General features: G+C 46.1%; 2 protein-coding genes across 3 annotated transcripts; both read right to left on the reverse strand.

The window, feature by feature from the left end:
* Positions 1-497: 497 nt before the first annotated feature.
* LOC117844151 (uncharacterized) lies at positions 498-8883 on the reverse strand. Its single transcript, XM_072292143.1, has 5 exons — positions 2673-8883; positions 1803-2592; positions 1631-1743; positions 1388-1547; positions 498-1318 (listed from the first exon to the last, which is right to left on the reverse strand). The coding sequence occupies exons 2-5, from the start codon at positions 1942-1944 to the stop codon at positions 801-803; spliced, it is 933 nt and encodes a 310-aa protein (XP_072148244.1). The 5' UTR covers positions 1945-2592; positions 2673-8883; the 3' UTR covers positions 498-800.
* Positions 8884-9035: 152 nt separating this feature from the next.
* LOC117841995 (cytochrome P450 99A2) lies at positions 9036-11445 on the reverse strand. Of its 2 annotated transcripts, XM_034722329.2 has the most exons (3): positions 10462-11445; positions 9750-10386; positions 9036-9454 (listed from the first exon to the last, which is right to left on the reverse strand). In XM_034722329.2, the coding sequence occupies exons 1-2, from the start codon at positions 11338-11340 to the stop codon at positions 9757-9759; spliced, it is 1509 nt and encodes a 502-aa protein (XP_034578220.1). In that variant the 5' UTR covers positions 11341-11445; the 3' UTR covers positions 9036-9454; positions 9750-9756. The 2 variants fall into 2 exon arrangements, with proteins under 2 accessions (XP_034578220.1, XP_034578219.1); XM_034722328.2 differs by lacking the exon at positions 9036-9454 and having other exon boundaries at positions 9496-10386; positions 10462-11444.
* Between the last annotated feature and the right edge of the window lie 5361 nt (positions 11446-16806).

The following is a 16806-nucleotide window of genomic DNA, read 5'->3' on the forward strand; positions in this document are numbered from 1 at the left end:
CTCCACCCCTTTCAGAGCGGGATAAAGACCGCAACACTCATCACCCATCACTCGCGAGCTCCAATGCGTACCCCACTGGATCACGAGCTGCAAGATGAGGCGTGCGACGAAACCTCCTACGAGGATTCTTCTAGCATCGCGGCTATCCCTACGAGCGCAGGAGTCTGTGGACTCTTTGATGGCTCTCTACACTCAAACAGAAGCAATCGAAGGCAATCCATCGCTACTCAGGAACTTGAGTTGGTTCGCCCACCAGATGGCCCAATTTATAGCCGAAAGCCCCAACTACCACCTGCTCAAGAGTTACTATGCACCGTGATCAATGAGTCTGACGACTCCTGACTCTGCCCATGTGACCGTACTCATGCCACAACGGACAAAAGAGTATAGTACACCCGTGCATCCACAAAGGACAAAAGAGTACAGTACACCCGTATCCCTCAAAAGACGAGTACTCAAACAACATTACAACCACTCGACACTCGGGACTAGTACAAGCCAAGCATGGCCTACATCTCGGCGGCTTCGACTACTCTGACCCCAGGACCCAGGGTCCACCGAGGCGGAGTTTTCACCATCAAAGGGGTCAAGCTTAGCCGACCCCAAGACTCAAGGTCAGGCGGGATGACTCTCTTCCCTAGAGGGTCGGGCCCTGCCAACTCCAGTACTCTGGATTGGACAAAATGGAGTAAAACTACTCTTCACAAGACAATGAACTTCAAAATCCAAAGGCTTGATATTCAAAAATATCAATGTATTCGGTAGAAGAACAAGAAGACACACAAAAGCTCAAAGCTCCTCTAGGGAGACAAACTCCGACATCTTGGCTGCAATAGGCTCCGCCTCCTCGAGGTACTGCGCATATGCTTCCTCTGTGCATTGCGAGCCACGCCATCTCCAGCTGCCGCCAAGTCTGCCCTCGAGTAGTAGGACTTCACAACTGCAAGAACCTGTTTGCAAACAGTCTTGCAAAGTCCTGCTACTTTACCCGGGGTAGCTCTCAGTCGCTCGACTAGCGATTGCGGTCCTGCGCCTTCCTCCACGGGGGCTATGGCATTCACCAAGTCTTCGGCCGCTCCAGACAGCTCTCGGAGTTCGCCCCGAAATCTCCCCAAGGTCTGGGCATGATCTCTGTATGCCACCATAGCCATGGCAAGCATCACGCCATTCTTCATCTTTCGGTCCCGCTGATGCTCGCAAGTAGCCTGTGCTTCCGTAAGCGCGGCCCAAAGATGTTCGGCTTCATCTGCCACTTGGTCATGAGCGTTTCTCCAATCGATGACTTGGCTCCTTGCAGCCGCCTCCTGCTTCTTGAGCTCTACAAAGGAAAGAACTCAGGCCACAGCCAACTACAGTTGGAAACACCCAGAGTAGTCGAAATACTTACCTTGATACTTCTTGTTCAAGGACTTGTAGCGGCTCTCTAGTTTTTCCTGCTGAACCGCGTGATCCGCGCGTTCCACGGCAAAGGACTTCGCCTCGACTTCCTGAACCCGAAGAGCTTCTATCAGTCGGGCACATTCCTGCTCCAGCTGATGGCTTCTTTCCTGAAAGCATCCAAGTATGGTGTGATAAGTTTCAAGCCTCACGACTACTCGGGTCATACAACAAAATCAACAAGGAAATCTACCTGGAAGCTCCGGAAAACATCGATGACTCTCTGGAACTCCAAATCAGAAGGCAGGCTAAGTACTGCCCTTCGAGTACTCTCCACAAGATGAGGAATCGTACCCAGAGTAGCACCTACATTTATTGCGTCAGCTACCGGCCACGACTACAAAAAGCAGACTAGAGCAAAATACCTGGAGCAGTCGTTTGTTTGGCTTTCTCAACATCTACTACGGCCAGCGATCCGCCAGTAGATAACGATAAAGCAGCGCTCCCCGAACCCGATGCAGCAGCGGGAACATCCAGCGAGTGAATCACGTCTTGAAGCATCGACATAGTAGCTCCAAGGCGGCCAGCGTCAACTTCGGGTACCTCTTCAACAGTCAAGTCCTCCAAAGGAACAGATGTTGTAGTCGAGGGATCCGGTACTATCCCTGTCTCTACAGGGGTAGTCTCCTCTGCATCTCTACACCCAAAAAGCTAATGATTTCAAGACAATCCAAAAAGTGTCATTCAAAAAGACAAGGAAGCTCACCGGGTCGAACGTGGCGGAAGTCGCACACGCTTCTTCTCGGCGACAGGCGGCCGAGTACTAGGCGCCGTGGGAATATCGACCGGCGCTGTCTTCTCGCCAAGGCCTACAACACCGAAGTTAAGACTACAATACTACTCGAATGAATACAACAAGAGGGGACAACGCTTACCACTGGCGATCACATTGGACAACAAGGTACCAGTAGCGAGTACTGGCGACACCTCCTTCACTGTACCCGCTGCTCCAGCAGGCAGCCCCAAGACCGCCTGATCAGCAATAGGCGGCATGATGTCCGATGGAGTTGACGCAGTTAACTCGGGGGCTACCCTAGTATCTGTTGATGGTACCCTCTCCGGCACCATGTTAACAGCCACATCACCGACTTCTGGGTCGGTCATGGCCATTTCTTCAGAAACAGCCTCATCTTCACCAAGCGCCGTATCCATAGCCTTCACGAACCAAGACAAGATTCGCCACATCAATAACGAGTTCAAATCCATCAGTAACAGACAAGTTACCGACTACATACCTTGGTACCCCGAGACTTCTCATGGGTTGAAGCAGACTTAGCCGCAGACATCTTGCGGACTACTGTGCGTCTTTTAACAGGAGGAGAAGGCTCGTCCTCCGACTCCTCGATGACAGCTTCCGACTCTTCCTCCGACTGCGCCAAGTAGCCGGCAAGCACTCAGGGCTTCAAACGACAAATCGGTATCAGCAGCAAGAATCACAAGTCAAAGAAGAACAAGTCTGGAGGAAAACACTTACCACCTCTAGCTCGTACCAGGCGTCATATTGATGAAGGGCTGCAGGGATTACTGGTACTCCCTGATAGTTCCTAAAAAACTTAGCCAGCAGCGCCTCTACGTCATCATCGAATATGTCCTCATCAGACATACGCGATGGATCCTTCAGACCTACGTACTCACCTCCCGAGTGAGCACGTTGTTGGAGCGGCTGGACCCTTCTCTTCAGGAAGCTGGTCGCCATGTTGATCCTAGTCAAACCGAGTGCCTTCAACTCGGTGATCTGCTGCATCAAGTGATCGAGCTCAGGGGTGTCCTCGGGCTCGCTCACCCAGCTCTCCGCATGCTTCGGCGCGTGACCAGTCACCACAGGCAAGCGGGGTTCATGGTTCCCGATGTAGAACCACCTTTTCTTCCACTCCCCATGGGAGTCGGTCAGATTATACTCAATATACGCGCCCGAGTTCCTAAGCTGGAACCCGGCACCTCCAAAGACTTTCGTCCGCTGAGCACTTAGCTGAGGCTTACAACGGAATAGCTTCCTAAATAACTCGAGACTTGGAGGTACTCCGAGGTAAACTTCGCACACGTGTACGAAAATAGACATTTGTAGTACACCATTGGGATTCAAGTGGACGAGCTGGAGTTTATACTACTCAAGAATACCTCTGAAGAAGTCGGAGGTGGGCACCGCCAATCCCCTTTCCACAAAGTGCGCAAGCATCACCGTCTCGGCAGGATGTTCCTCAAACTGCCACGCATTGGGAAACGCAGGGCGCCACTTAAGAATCTCCTTCGGCTGAAGGAGCTTCGCATCAACTAGCACCTGGATAGCTTCCTCCTTCATCACCGAGTGTTGCCAAGTTGCCCCAGGCGGCGGCGGCGCAGTTTGGTTCGTCGGCCCCACTTTCAGCGTCGGCAGCACCAGTTCCTTCCCCTTCTTGGATTTGATCTTGCCCATCGCCAAAGCCTTGCCCTGGATCTTCTCGGGTTTCTTGCCTATCTTCTTGGTGCGCATTCGATGGACTAAACCTCAACGTAGAAGCAGCTCGACACTCGTATCTTTCTCAGGCGGCAATGGCGGTGGCGGTAGCTCTCATGGCGGCAAAATGCAGAGCGGAGGCGCAGAGGAGGAAGTAAAAAGGATCTGATTACCGTATGGCGTAACAGCAACTGAAAGGGGGCCTTCTAGTTTTATCTCCGCCGCTCCGGTTTTCCACGCGTCAGTTGCGCAACGGACAGATTAATCGCGTATCAATCGCCTTATACACCCAACGGCTACTCTATTCAACGGACTGCTGACCACTTCAACCATAGAAATCGCCTAAGTGCTCGGGGGCTACGGGTACCGTACCCGTTGGTCAGTTTTTTCTTTTCAAGATCTCCAAGGGTAAAATGGGCAAAAGATGGTTTGACCCTAAGCCTGATTCTTCGACGCAACCTAAGGCTCGGGGGCTACTCCATATGGAGTGCGATTGACATCGCACTACCATATAAAATTACTCGGGAACGGAGACAACTCGAAGAAAGCAAAAGGAGTACCTTCCAGCCACGCGACAGTACTCGAGCACTTCAGTCTGCAAAACTACTCGGATAGTGCCCGCAGTGCCCAAGACTGTGGCGCACGACTACAAAGTACTCGGGGGCTTGTCGAGCATACTCCCCAGGTCCACGAGTAGGCCTTGGACGGCCCACCAAGGGACGTACTCAGACAAGATCAGAACAAGGATAGGCATATCCTTCTCGGACTAGTCTTGTATGGTTATGGAAAACTACTCGGGCCAATACCGAGTAGAACTCTTTAATAGTACCTGACTAGGACTCAAACTTGTAACCCTGCCCTCCCGCGTATATAAGGCCGGGCAGGGACCCTCCTCAAGGACATCAAATCTCTCAGGATCAAAGCAAACATCAATACAAACCAACACACAGGACGTAGGGTATTACACGATCTAGCGGCCCGAACCTATCTAAATCGTGTTCCTTGCGTCACCATTGGTTTCTTGATTCTCGACGACCCTTACCGCATAAAAGACCACCTAGGGTACCCCCTGGAAAGATCGTAGAAGACGTAATGTCATCCCCGAGGTGTGCACAGCAGCAGCGGGTGGAATCCCCAGCGATTCGCCAGCGGGGGTCAGGGGACAGGTGGTCGAGGGTGCGTATGGGCTCACCTGAGCTCGACTTGGCAAAGTTGGGGCGACTGAGATGGCTGGCAAGGGTCGAAACGCGGCGGCGGCGATGAGCTCGTGCATGGTCGTGGTGGCTTGTGGCGTTTCGACGGCGGGGTGGCCTCAGGCGGTCGTCTGACGACGGCTGGAGGTTCGGGGGCCACTTGTGGCGTGCAAACGGGTCATGGAGAGGGGGTTTGGCCGGCGGAGGGATGCTCTCTAGGGCAAGGTGGGTGGCGGTGTGCAAAACAGAGATGGCGGGGAGAAAAATGGCAGAGGGGTGCGGAGGGCTCTCTCGACGGCTCCTTTACTCCTTTTATAGGGCCCGAGGGAGCGGCGGAGAGTTCTTGCTGGCCGGTAGGCCGAGGGGGAGCGAGGGGCACTGCTGGTGCTCGGTGATTGGGCGGTGGCACCGTTGGCCCTGGGAGCAGAGCTCCGGGGCGTATCTCGCCAGGGTTGGTCACTGGCGATTTGTAGCGTGGGCAACTGGTTTGTCGGGCGGGCGAGGCGGAGCGCCAAGGCTCTGGTTGGGTGAGCGGGCGGAGGCATGGAACGATGGCAGCATGGCAGCTTTTTCGGCAAGTGGGCAGGGCTCCGGTTGGCAGGCGTGGATGCGTGGCAGGGCAAGGGATGCGCTCGGCCGGCGATAGGGTAGCGGGGAGCTTCGTCGGGTCTTTGTCGCGGCGCTAGTTGGGCGTTAGGCTCGCCGTCCTGTCGCTTCCCCGCTGGGGATAGGGCACCGGCGAGCTGCCGGTGACAGCGCACCATGGGGCAGGTAGCGCTCTGGGCGAACGTGCCGGGGTGCGCTGGCGTCGAGGCGAGGCAATGCAGGGACGTGGTCGACTTTGGGGGCCCCTTTACTCAAAATTTTCAAACTAAATGCTTAAATACCCCTTTAACAAACTTGTAGTCCTATGGTCAGAGTTCAAACTTTACTAAAGGTGTTTGTCCAGGTTTTGAACGGATTTGGAGATAACTCGAGCCAAAGTTTGCCCAAAAATAGAAATTTTCGGACTTCAAACATTTCAGCCTATTGGGTGGAATTTCAGGAATTTGGCTGTCTTTGACTTGAATTTTGGACATCTTCTGAGTTGAATTAGACCAAGGTGCTATTGAAGGAATTGTTCTTCGGTCTTAGGACTTCAACTTCTATTAAGAGCTTTTCTTGAGTTTAGTTAAAAAATTTGGAGGAACACACTCACCAAGAGGTGCGCTCTGGATGGTTTCTAGACTTAGCGCTGGAATGCCAAGACGGCTGAGTTGACTGTTTTACCCGACTTTGACAAAGATTTGGGCAGGTTCGGTTACGATTTGGACCTGGGTCAGTGTAACAAAGTTTGAACACACTCAAGGGATTACAACTTTTATTAAAGGTCTAGCTTAGGGTTAGATATAAAATTGTGGGATAACAGGTTGCAAAGTTGAGCAAAAGCATGAATTCCAAGACTTTGGTCATTTGTAGGGTTTTAATATACTCCTAGTTTGATTCTTGTTTTTGACCTTCTCCCACTCCGAATTAGCTAAAGTGTTATTAACAAAAATGGTTTGAAATTAAAAGTTTTACAACTCTTATTTGGGAAAAATGTTATGTTTGTATATAAAAACTCAAGTTTTATAATTAACTCCAAAACGAGCTTTTTAGGGTCAAATGCGCATTTCACCTCTATTACTTAGTGACTAATGACTTGTTTAAGTTTAATTTCACCTCACTAAGGCAGAGTTGTTACAGCCTACCCCTTAAAGGAATCTTGCCCCGAGATTCTAGTGAAGAAAGGAACTAGTGTGTGTGGTGCAACGTACCTCCCTGGTTGAAAAGAAAACCGCAGAAATTAGTGTTGAGGTATTCTTCTGTTTCCCACGTCGCTTCATCTTCCGTATGGTTACTCCACTAAATTTTGAACATCTTCACCATTTGTCTACGAGTATGTCTTTCTTTCCGATCGAGGATCTTAAAGGGATATTCCTTGTATGATAAATCGGGTTTGATCTCAAATTCTTCCGTTGCAACAATTTTGGTTGGAAGTCGAATGCACTTCTTGAGTTGCGAGACATGGAAAACATCGTGTATTGCTGCAATCTTCTCCGGGAGTTAAACTCGGTACGCTATAGGTCCATAAATTTTCACATTCTCATAAGGACCAATATAGCACGGAGCCAACTTTTCTTTCACTCCGAAGCAGTGTACACCCCTGGTCGATGATACTCGGAGGTATACAAAATCCCCAACCTCAAATTGGATAGGTCTCATCCTATTATCGGAATAGCTCTTTTGTCAGGACTGGGTGGCCTTAAGATTTTCTCGAATAACTCTCACTTTTTCTTCGGCCTCCACTACCAAGTCGGGTCCATATACCCTTCGTTCTCCTGGTTGCGACCAACTTAGCGGGGTTCGATATCTACATCCATACAAGGCTTCGAAAGGTGCCATTTTCAAGCTAGCTTGGTAGCTATTGTTCTATGAAAATTCTGCTAAGGGCAAACATTGATCCCAATTCTTGTCGTAATGAATGACACAAGCACGTAACATATCTTCCAATATCTGGTTGACTCTTTCAGTTTGTCCATCTGTTTGAGGGTGATATGTGGAGCTGCGAATCAGCTTAGTACCAAGCGAAGACTGCAATTGTTTCCAAAAACGTGCTACAAATGACTACCTAGATTAGAGATGACCGTTTTAGGCACACCATGTAGGGAAACAATTCGGTCAAGATACAACTCTGCATATCTCTGTATTGTGTGAGTGTCGGGATATGAGGTAGGCTATGCTAGTGCAAAACAAAATTTTTCTATCGCGTAAACTAGGAAAACTGTCGTATATGGATCACAGGATTACCACTCGACGCACTGGTGTGAAGGATGTAGAATCACGTCGGGGCAGCGAAGTCGATCAGTGTAGTCGAACATGTAGTCGATCACGTCGATGTCGAGCAGCTCCTCAGTAGCTCGTCCACGTGCAGCAAGGTCGTCCTCGTGCCGCGGCTCGTCGTGGCTCGTCGTGGCTCGGCGGCGGCTCATCCAAGTGCTACAGGTGCAACACCGGCAAGGTATCCACACGTGCAGGGAGGAAGCGTCACAAGCCGGATTGCTAGGTCCGCAAGTTGCAACAGGGCGAGGGCGTGGGAGGCACGGCAGATGTGTTTTTGGCCAAAAGGATGAAACCCTAGGGCGCCCACCCCTCTATTTATAGAGGTTCCTGACAGGCCTGTGGGTCCGAGGCCCATTAGTACTTTTAAACTTGATCCAACTCGGATCATGTCTAAATTGGGCTTCCAGCCCCTTAAGTGTGTGACCCTATGGGTTCAGATACGTATAAACATGGCTCGAGTACTCCTACTCAGCCCAATAGTCGGTAGCGGCCTCTAGGAAGATGTGCCAACTCCTATACGCACACGAAGATCATATCAGACGAACCGTCACAACATCATGTACATGCTATTCCCTTTGCCTCACGATATTTGGTCTAGCTTCAAGCCGACCGCTCTTTCTCGATCCTGTGATTCGGAATCCCTTTGTAGGTTAACTCTTAATCGTACGTAACATGGCCATGCATTTCCGGATCTGATCACTCGAGGGGCCAGAGATATCACTCTCAATCAGAGAGGGGCAAATCCCATCTTGATTGACCATGCCTCACAGCATGCTTCCTGACAAATCCGAAAGCTACCTTTTTAACTACCCTGTACGGTGTAGCGTTTGATAGCCCCTAAGTAAATCGATCCACATCTTGAGTACATGCGACAATCTCAGGTCTAAGGACAAAGCGTACATGTTGTGTAAAGAGAGAACTACTTCTCACGTTGGGTCAATCCTAGCATATGTCTCTACATTTGCCTACATTATTAGTTCGACTTCTCCATGTCCATGACTTGTGAAACATAGTCATCAACTAATACATGTACTAGTCTAATATTCATGTGTGTCCACACATGAACACCGACTAGGAACAACTTTTACAATAACCATACAAGTAAAGAGTTTCACATACAATTCACATAATTGCAAATCAATTCAAGTAGTCTTTAATGGATATTCAATGAACACAAGATACAAATCATGGATACAATCAGATATCATCATCTCTATAATTGCCTCTAGGGCATACCTCCAATAGTATACTGTTGTTACAATTTGCCAGGTGCTTTATTTCTTTCTGCTTTTAGTGCTGAATATCCCATATCGAGTTGATTAGACCCAGGAAAATCAGACATATGTTTTAAGAGAAGGATTTGAAGGAAGCAGGGATTTATCTCCATAGGGATTGTGTGACATAGGAGGGATCAACTCAATCCCGACCCTCTGGATAAGTTCCTCTCCGGCATCAATCTCCTTGAACCAAATACTAGAAGGTTTTTGAGAGTAGAGATAAAGACGAGTTTGCGGCATCTGCCCATGATCTAGTGACCGAGGACAAACAATCGGTGAGTCACCGAATATATATTAGAAATATATATACTTCTTAACAAATATATAATTTTCTATGGAGCATATTTAAGTACAAATTGATCGACCTGTCATGTTGTGTAAGACTTTCCAATGTCCTTTGTAACTTTAATGGAAAAGTACTGGTGCAATTGTCCCTAGTTATTTAGACTTATTTGACAATTATCATTTGAACAAATACGACATGCACCTTTTCAGTTATCAGGTACAAGGGCACAATTGCAAATGTTGGCCAATAAACATGCTTACCCTTCGATCAGCTTTGCACGGAAACCTCTCTATAAGGTGATGCCACTAGGTGCAGCTGGTTCTTTCTCCTTGTCGTTGCGCCAACGAACATGTCCATGTCAATTTCATCAGGTTGCATTCCACTTGGGAGGCTCCAGTCGACGTAATAGAGAAGGCGTGCAATAATGAGCTCCAGGGCAGCCAACCCAAATATATCACCGGGGCATCTTCTCCTACCCATCCCAAATGGCAAATACTCGATCCGGGAACCTTTGTAGTCAATCGTGCCATCCTCAAATCTCTCCGGCTTGAACTTCTCCGCATCTTGCCAATACTCGGGATTCCTTGCCATGGCCCACGTATTGACCATGACCCTGGTGCCCTCCTTGACTTCGAACCCACCAATGTCACATGTCTCCCGACAAAGATGGGGGATCATCAATGGCAGCACTGGGTTCAGCCTCATACTCTCCTTGATCACCATCTTAGTGTAGTGTAGCTCGTCCATCTTGCCCTCATGGTCTTGTGGGTTCTTATTGTCGAATACTCGTCTCACCTCGATCTGTGCCTTAGCCATTACCGCTGGGTTCCTCATGAGCTCTGACATGACCCACTCTGCAGCTGATGATGTCGTCTCTGTCCCACCAGTGAACATATCCTACATGGAATTAACTAAATGAACAAGAATGAAATAAAACGATACAGCATCTAGTGTGATTCATCATTAAATTACCAATAAAATTGCCTTGATGTTTGTTGTGCCGATGGGGAATTCAAGCTCCCCCTCGTCCCTGATTCGAAGGAGGACGCTCACAAGGGAATCACCTTGCAGTCCCTCACATTCAGCTATGATCTTGTCAAAGACGGCGCCAAGCTGCCTGTGTGCTCGCCACATCCTAAGCCTCTGCCCAGTGATAACGTCAATGAACCTCAGCGATGGGAAGAGGTCCCCGAATGTGAAGCCCCCACTGAACCTCATCGACACTTCAATCCCAGACAGGAACTGCTCGCGGAGCTCGCTGCTGCAAGCATGACCGAATGCCGCCTTTGCCGTGATCATGCTCGAGCAGGATAAGAGCAACCTTCCGAGATTGACTGGCTCGCCACCTTGGCCAGCGGCTTGGATATTTCTAATGAGGGACAAAGTCTCTTTATCCCTGACGGGTGCAAGCTGCCGCACCATCTTTGCACTGAGGAGCTCCACCGTGCAGAGCTTGCGCAGTGTCCGCCAATATGCGCCGTATGGCGCAAAGCCGACATCGAGGTTCCCATAGCAGAAGATCTCGGAGGCAACAATGGTTGGCCGAGACGCAAAGATGATATCCTTTTCCCGGAGCACCTCCTGCACGGCTACCGGCGAGGATATCACGACGGTGTCGATCTGGCCCATCCGGAGGAACATCACAGGGCCATACCTTTTGGCCAGGTTCCGGAGAGCGACCTGCGGATGCGACTTGATGAAGTAGTGGAGGCTTCCGATGAAGGGGAGATTCCACGGGCCAGGAGGCCGCCTCTTCTTGGAGCTCGGCGTTAGTTTGCGGCTGAGCAAGGTCACAACAATTGGCAGGGACAGGAGGGAGAGGAAGATAAGCGTTGCTGCACTTAGCTCCATGACGATGGATTGTTTGTTTTACTTTTGCAGTTTTCCTTGGGATTTGGGAACGAGCAGCAGCAATTAGGGGCCTTTTATAAGCACCCCTTGCCGTGCCATCTCTCGGCCATGCTCCTCGCCTGTATAAACTGAACCCAAGATATTATTTAGGAAACATCCATATTACATTCGTATCATATGCGAAGTTTTCAAGCACGTGACATGATAGGTATATGGCGATATTTTCCAAGCTCGTTATGTGACAGGATTAGGACGTGTTTGGGAGCTAGCCACAACACGCCATGCCCTATCTATGTCGACAGTCGACACCACACTTGCTGCGCAAAATATCAACACCACAATTACAGTGTGTCAAACTAGGTCTCAGTTTTGTTGCGTCAAAACAAGTGTGGTGTAACGAGTAAGGCTGGGAACCAACCACACTCTTAGTTCTGTAGACTAAATGTTGCGTTTGTATGGGAGCAAGTGCAATTTTCTAGTCTATTTGGCTATGTAGAAATGATGTGACATTTGATAAAAAAGATTATACTTTTCTTTGTATGTTATTTTCAGGGCAACTTACTGGACACGTTTCTGAGCATCCTGCAAAGAAGAACAACAGACCACTCCTAAAGTGAGCTTGCCATACTCTGGATATTATGGCTATGGAGATCTTTGCAGCACAGGTGGTCATCCTTTAAGAGGCTTAGCACTTAATTAGTCGCACCCTTACTTGTCCCACTTTTCGAGAGCTTTTTTTTAAAATTGTTACATGCAGGAACTAGGGATTGGTTGTGTGCAAAACTCTTGTAGAGGCCGGAATAAAAATTCTTTTCTCTAAAAAAGACTAAATGTTGCGTGCAACATTGAAGTTTGATGGCCTTTTGCATTCAAAATCCATATTATATGATGACTTTTTCCTAGGTGATATGACATCATGTCACTTTAGTCAAAACGTCACGCACAAATTTTTGATATGGGACATGGACCAGACCACTACCTTTGGACTTACAGACTGTGAAGGATCCTATCCACAGCCCACGGAGTCACTTGGGGTAGTCACACCGTCATTGGTCCCCTAGTGGGGCACATCTACAGTGATGGCTAGGAAGAAAAAAAAATGAGAAAAAGATAGAGCTATTGTGTGGAAGGGAAAATGAAGGTGAGACTAGTAGAGTCCACTGCGTGATCTAAAAAGATTTCGATTACAAATGCAACATTATTCGTCGGTGACTTCCAAAGGTACGACAATAATTATATGGACCGCACAATGACAGGTAAAGCTTTAGCGAAGGTGGGCTATGGTAGCCATGCGGGCTATATGCTTGGGGCTGCGAGAGAGGCAAATGGCAATGGAGCAGGACGCATGGCCATGATGGCATCACGTCTGGTTGTTTTTAAGGTTTTAAAAATAACTTTTTAGTGAAATATTTATCGTAACAACTTTTTTTGTAATTTTAAAGTAATATTAGTGTGATAAAGTAATTTAAATACCTTTTCCATATAAAACCTTTTCAAAATTTATTTAATTATTTTTTTGAAAAAAGTAGCTCTTAAAAACTTTTTCCTGTAAAGTTTTTTCTATAATATTTTAAGGAGCAATTTATATAAAATTTTCACTATATAAATTTTGTTTTTTTGAATTTTTTTCATAATATATCTTTGATTCTTTATCATTTTATCCTATATTTGACCATGCTTGTGTTCATCGTGATTAGGAATCCGAAAAAAAATAGAAAATATATACATATGGGATCCACTGTGATGAGAAATAAGTCGTGTTTGAATTCATATGGTGTTTCTCTGTGATAAATATGCAATTTCTCATGTTAGAACCTGATAAAATCTTTGCAAAAGAAGGTGAGGGATACATATCCCACAAACACATATAGTGCGTTGCTAAAACAAATAAGAGCATCTAAAATCTTAATGAAATAATTCCTTATATGATACCGAAACAATAGCAACATCTAAACTTTGTATCCCTTATTTAACACCAAGTTTATTTTATACACCTTTCGTGACACTCCTGTTAGATCCATTGCTTACTTCTGTTAACATTCCCATGAGCCATGTAGTAAGTTTTGTGTATGGACCAAGATACCCGCACGAACAGATAACCCTGAAACTCAAATCCAATCGGTCTTCTCGCTTCACTCCCTGAAGACAATCTATAGGGGCAGCAGCAGATGGCACCGGTGGGGCGCCAGATGCGTCCGCTCAGTGGTGGTCCAGCAGGCTCATCTTGACGAAGCGGCGACGAGCTCGGCAAGGGTGCCTGACATGGGGGCAGTGGTAGTCGGTCGGCTCGCTCGCGGGTGGCTGCGTCTGCAAGGAAGGCAACCTGACCGGCTACAGCGGCGGGCAAGGTGAGCCTGAGAAGGGAGTGCGGGTGGGCTGCTCGGCCACAGGAGGCACCGGGCAAGGTAGCGGTGGCATGGCGGTCACGGGCGTCATGCCGGTGTGCGACCTGAGGCCGGCAGCCGCACCAGCAGCATAGGCTATAAAAAGGTTGGACACGATTCTCGGGTCTACCATGGTGAAGCTGCCAATATGTGTGTTGAAGCCGCATAGATCTCCCGTGGCAACTACTACTATAAAAATATGATTTGTAGGAATACAAACAGGAGCAGGTTTCTGTAGCTTTTGGTTCGTCCCTAGAGACATATTTGCAAGACCAGACCACCGGACGAGCCGCCGTCACCCACTAATGCAAATAATCTGTGTAGAGGCTAGCCACCCCTAAAAGTTGCAGACAAAAATGTCACTCTTCCTCCTCCCGATAGCACAGTTCTTGGTTGGAGGAGGTGCTACTATAAAATCCAAAAAAAGGAAAAGGTGCAGGGAAGATTTTCAACTTTATTTCCTTAGAGTTAGAGTTTATAGGAGGTAAGTTGATGCTAACCCTATGTATTTTTGAAGCTTGTTGCATAGGTTTAAGGCTCAAATAGAATTTCCTTTACCTCTAGGTAGATCTAGATCTCTAAGGTGTGGCATAGCCGTTTGGAGCTCAATTTAGCTCAAACTTTTATACGAAGTTAGGTTATTTAAGTAGGAGAATAAGATTATCTAATCATCTGGACACACTTTTGATATTTTAAACTTATTCATGAATGATGAATTTTCTAAATCCATGGAGAGAGAAGAATATTTCTTTTTTTTCTATATCTACACATGTGTTATAGTTTTTTTCCAAGATTTAATGCGACAATAACAAGTTCGGTTTTGATTTTTTTAATCAGCACATGTTGCATTCAGTTTATAATATTTGTTTAAGAATTATTAAAGTGATGGTTTTAATCCATTTAAATTATTTGTTGCAGTTCAGAGAAGGATAGAATATGGATGTACAAAGCACAGAGGACAGACGCCTATTTCCATGGAGAACTTAATAAATTCATTGAAGTTGCAGTGAACTATGCAATGATTGAGAAGAAAAAGAAAGTACGTTGTCCATGCAAAATCTAGAAGAATATGAGAGTATTCATCGAGACAACTGGACTTGCCCATTTGTGATGAATTATACTAACGAAAATCTCTTTACTCACTAATATATGGATTTGTAGTGACAAGTATGGTTTTCATCACAATTTCATAAATAATTTGTGACAAGCATTTTTTTTCATCACAACTCCATGAATAATTTGTGACAAAAAAATTCCTCACAAATGAAGTTTTTGTTGACTATTTGATCATGACGAACCACCATATTGTCACTATTTTATGAATAAGCAGTGAGAAGGTATTTTTCATCACAAGGCTTTGTATTATTGATGATGTAATAGTGATGAATTAGAATTTTATCACTAGTTTAGAAAGCTAGTAAGAAAATAGTATGTCGTCACACTAACCATTTTTTGTGATGATTCTATAATGACAAATATAATGAATTGTAACAATGACTCAGCTTTGAAGTAGAAGTAAGTTTATGAATTATTTAGAATCGGTAAAATAGCTATCATTTATACCTTTGTCGATTTCATTGTCACTATCAGGTATTAATGTACTCACAGCCATCACTTTCACAGTCTTCTTCCTCTTCTCCATCTTCATGTTCATTGCGCACATCATTAGCCTGACTTTTCGGGTTTCCATGTACAGTTTGCCCTTGAGACCTGGCCTCTTTAGAATGGTAATATCATTTTCATCTATTGTTTCAATGGATGCTAATGTGATATTCTCATTTTCTTTGCATGCTTCAATACTAGACACTACAAGAAATCTTCTAGTCTATGACAAACTAAAAAATATTATAAACACGTTTTTTGCATCATAAACCGTGATTTATAATACTCGAGTGATAAAAACTCTCCATCATTAATCGAGCGTTATAAACCGCGACCAGTGACGTTCCTTATTTTGGTGCGTCATTGTATCTGTGACGCCTACGAAACTGTCAACAGAAACGTCATAAATGGCTCCTACTGTTTTGCTACGATGGACAGAATCTGATATGGCATCCAATGTAGCATGACAATTGTGATAAAAATTATTTCATCATAAAATGAATTTGGCCAATTTGTTGTTGGGTCGAGCCCAAATTTGTTCCCATAGGCCAATGTTGTTGCAATAGCCCAAAATTGATTCCGGTAGTGCATTTGTTGTTGGGTCAAGCTCAAAAGTTGCACATATTGTTTGCGGCCCTTTTAGTTCCCAAATTATGAATGAAATACACTTTTGGCACAATTATATGTGGGCTAATCCCACTTAAGGTAGACATAAATTTAACTAATTGGGCCTGGCAAATAATTGATTTCATTGAAATTTTGATCCGGCTGGCAAAATAATAAATACAACACACATATTTATTTATAAAAGAAAACAAATTGTTGTTGCCCATGGAGACAACCACTACCATATTATTTATCACAAATCACAAACTATTACAACATAACTATCTCATAAAGAACAGAGATTAACAAAGCTGCATCCAGGTCATAAGCTCAAGAGACAAAGTAGAGCATTAATCTTAACCTTTAGCAGAGGTTAGCAATTGACGGAGGAGTGCTTAAGTATCTTGTGCTACCTTCTTCAAGTTCTCAATCTCGGCTGACTGCAATTTGAGAGTTGATTCTGATTCTTCTATCTTCTTCTTCAAGGTAGCAAACTCTTGCTGGCGAGCAACAAACTGTTGTCGAAGTTGTACCCCATCCTTTTTGTCGGCATCAACTTGCTCCTCATCAACACTGCCGCATAAGGATTTGGTAGAGCTTCTTGAGTACTCTACGGCCACATCACGTTCTTGTTTTGCAAGCACCATTGATTTGAGAACTTCCAGCTAGCAAACAGTGGATCTGAAGTTAGATTGAGATCTTGTAATTGATTTAAACTAAGGAAAGAAGGAATGTCAATAATCATCATGTGTTTATTTGTTACCTTGGAGCTGGACTGAACAAGAGCGACTATAGATATTGACCCTCTAGCCGGCTAAAACAGGATACAATCAATCAAACTTCAGTTGATGCATTTGCTTATGTATAAATTAAG

The sequence above is a fragment of the Setaria viridis genome, chromosome 2, assembly GCF_005286985.2.
Source record: "Setaria viridis chromosome 2, Setaria_viridis_v4.0, whole genome shotgun sequence".
NCBI classification, from domain to species: Eukaryota; Viridiplantae; Streptophyta; class Magnoliopsida; order Poales; family Poaceae; genus Setaria; species Setaria viridis.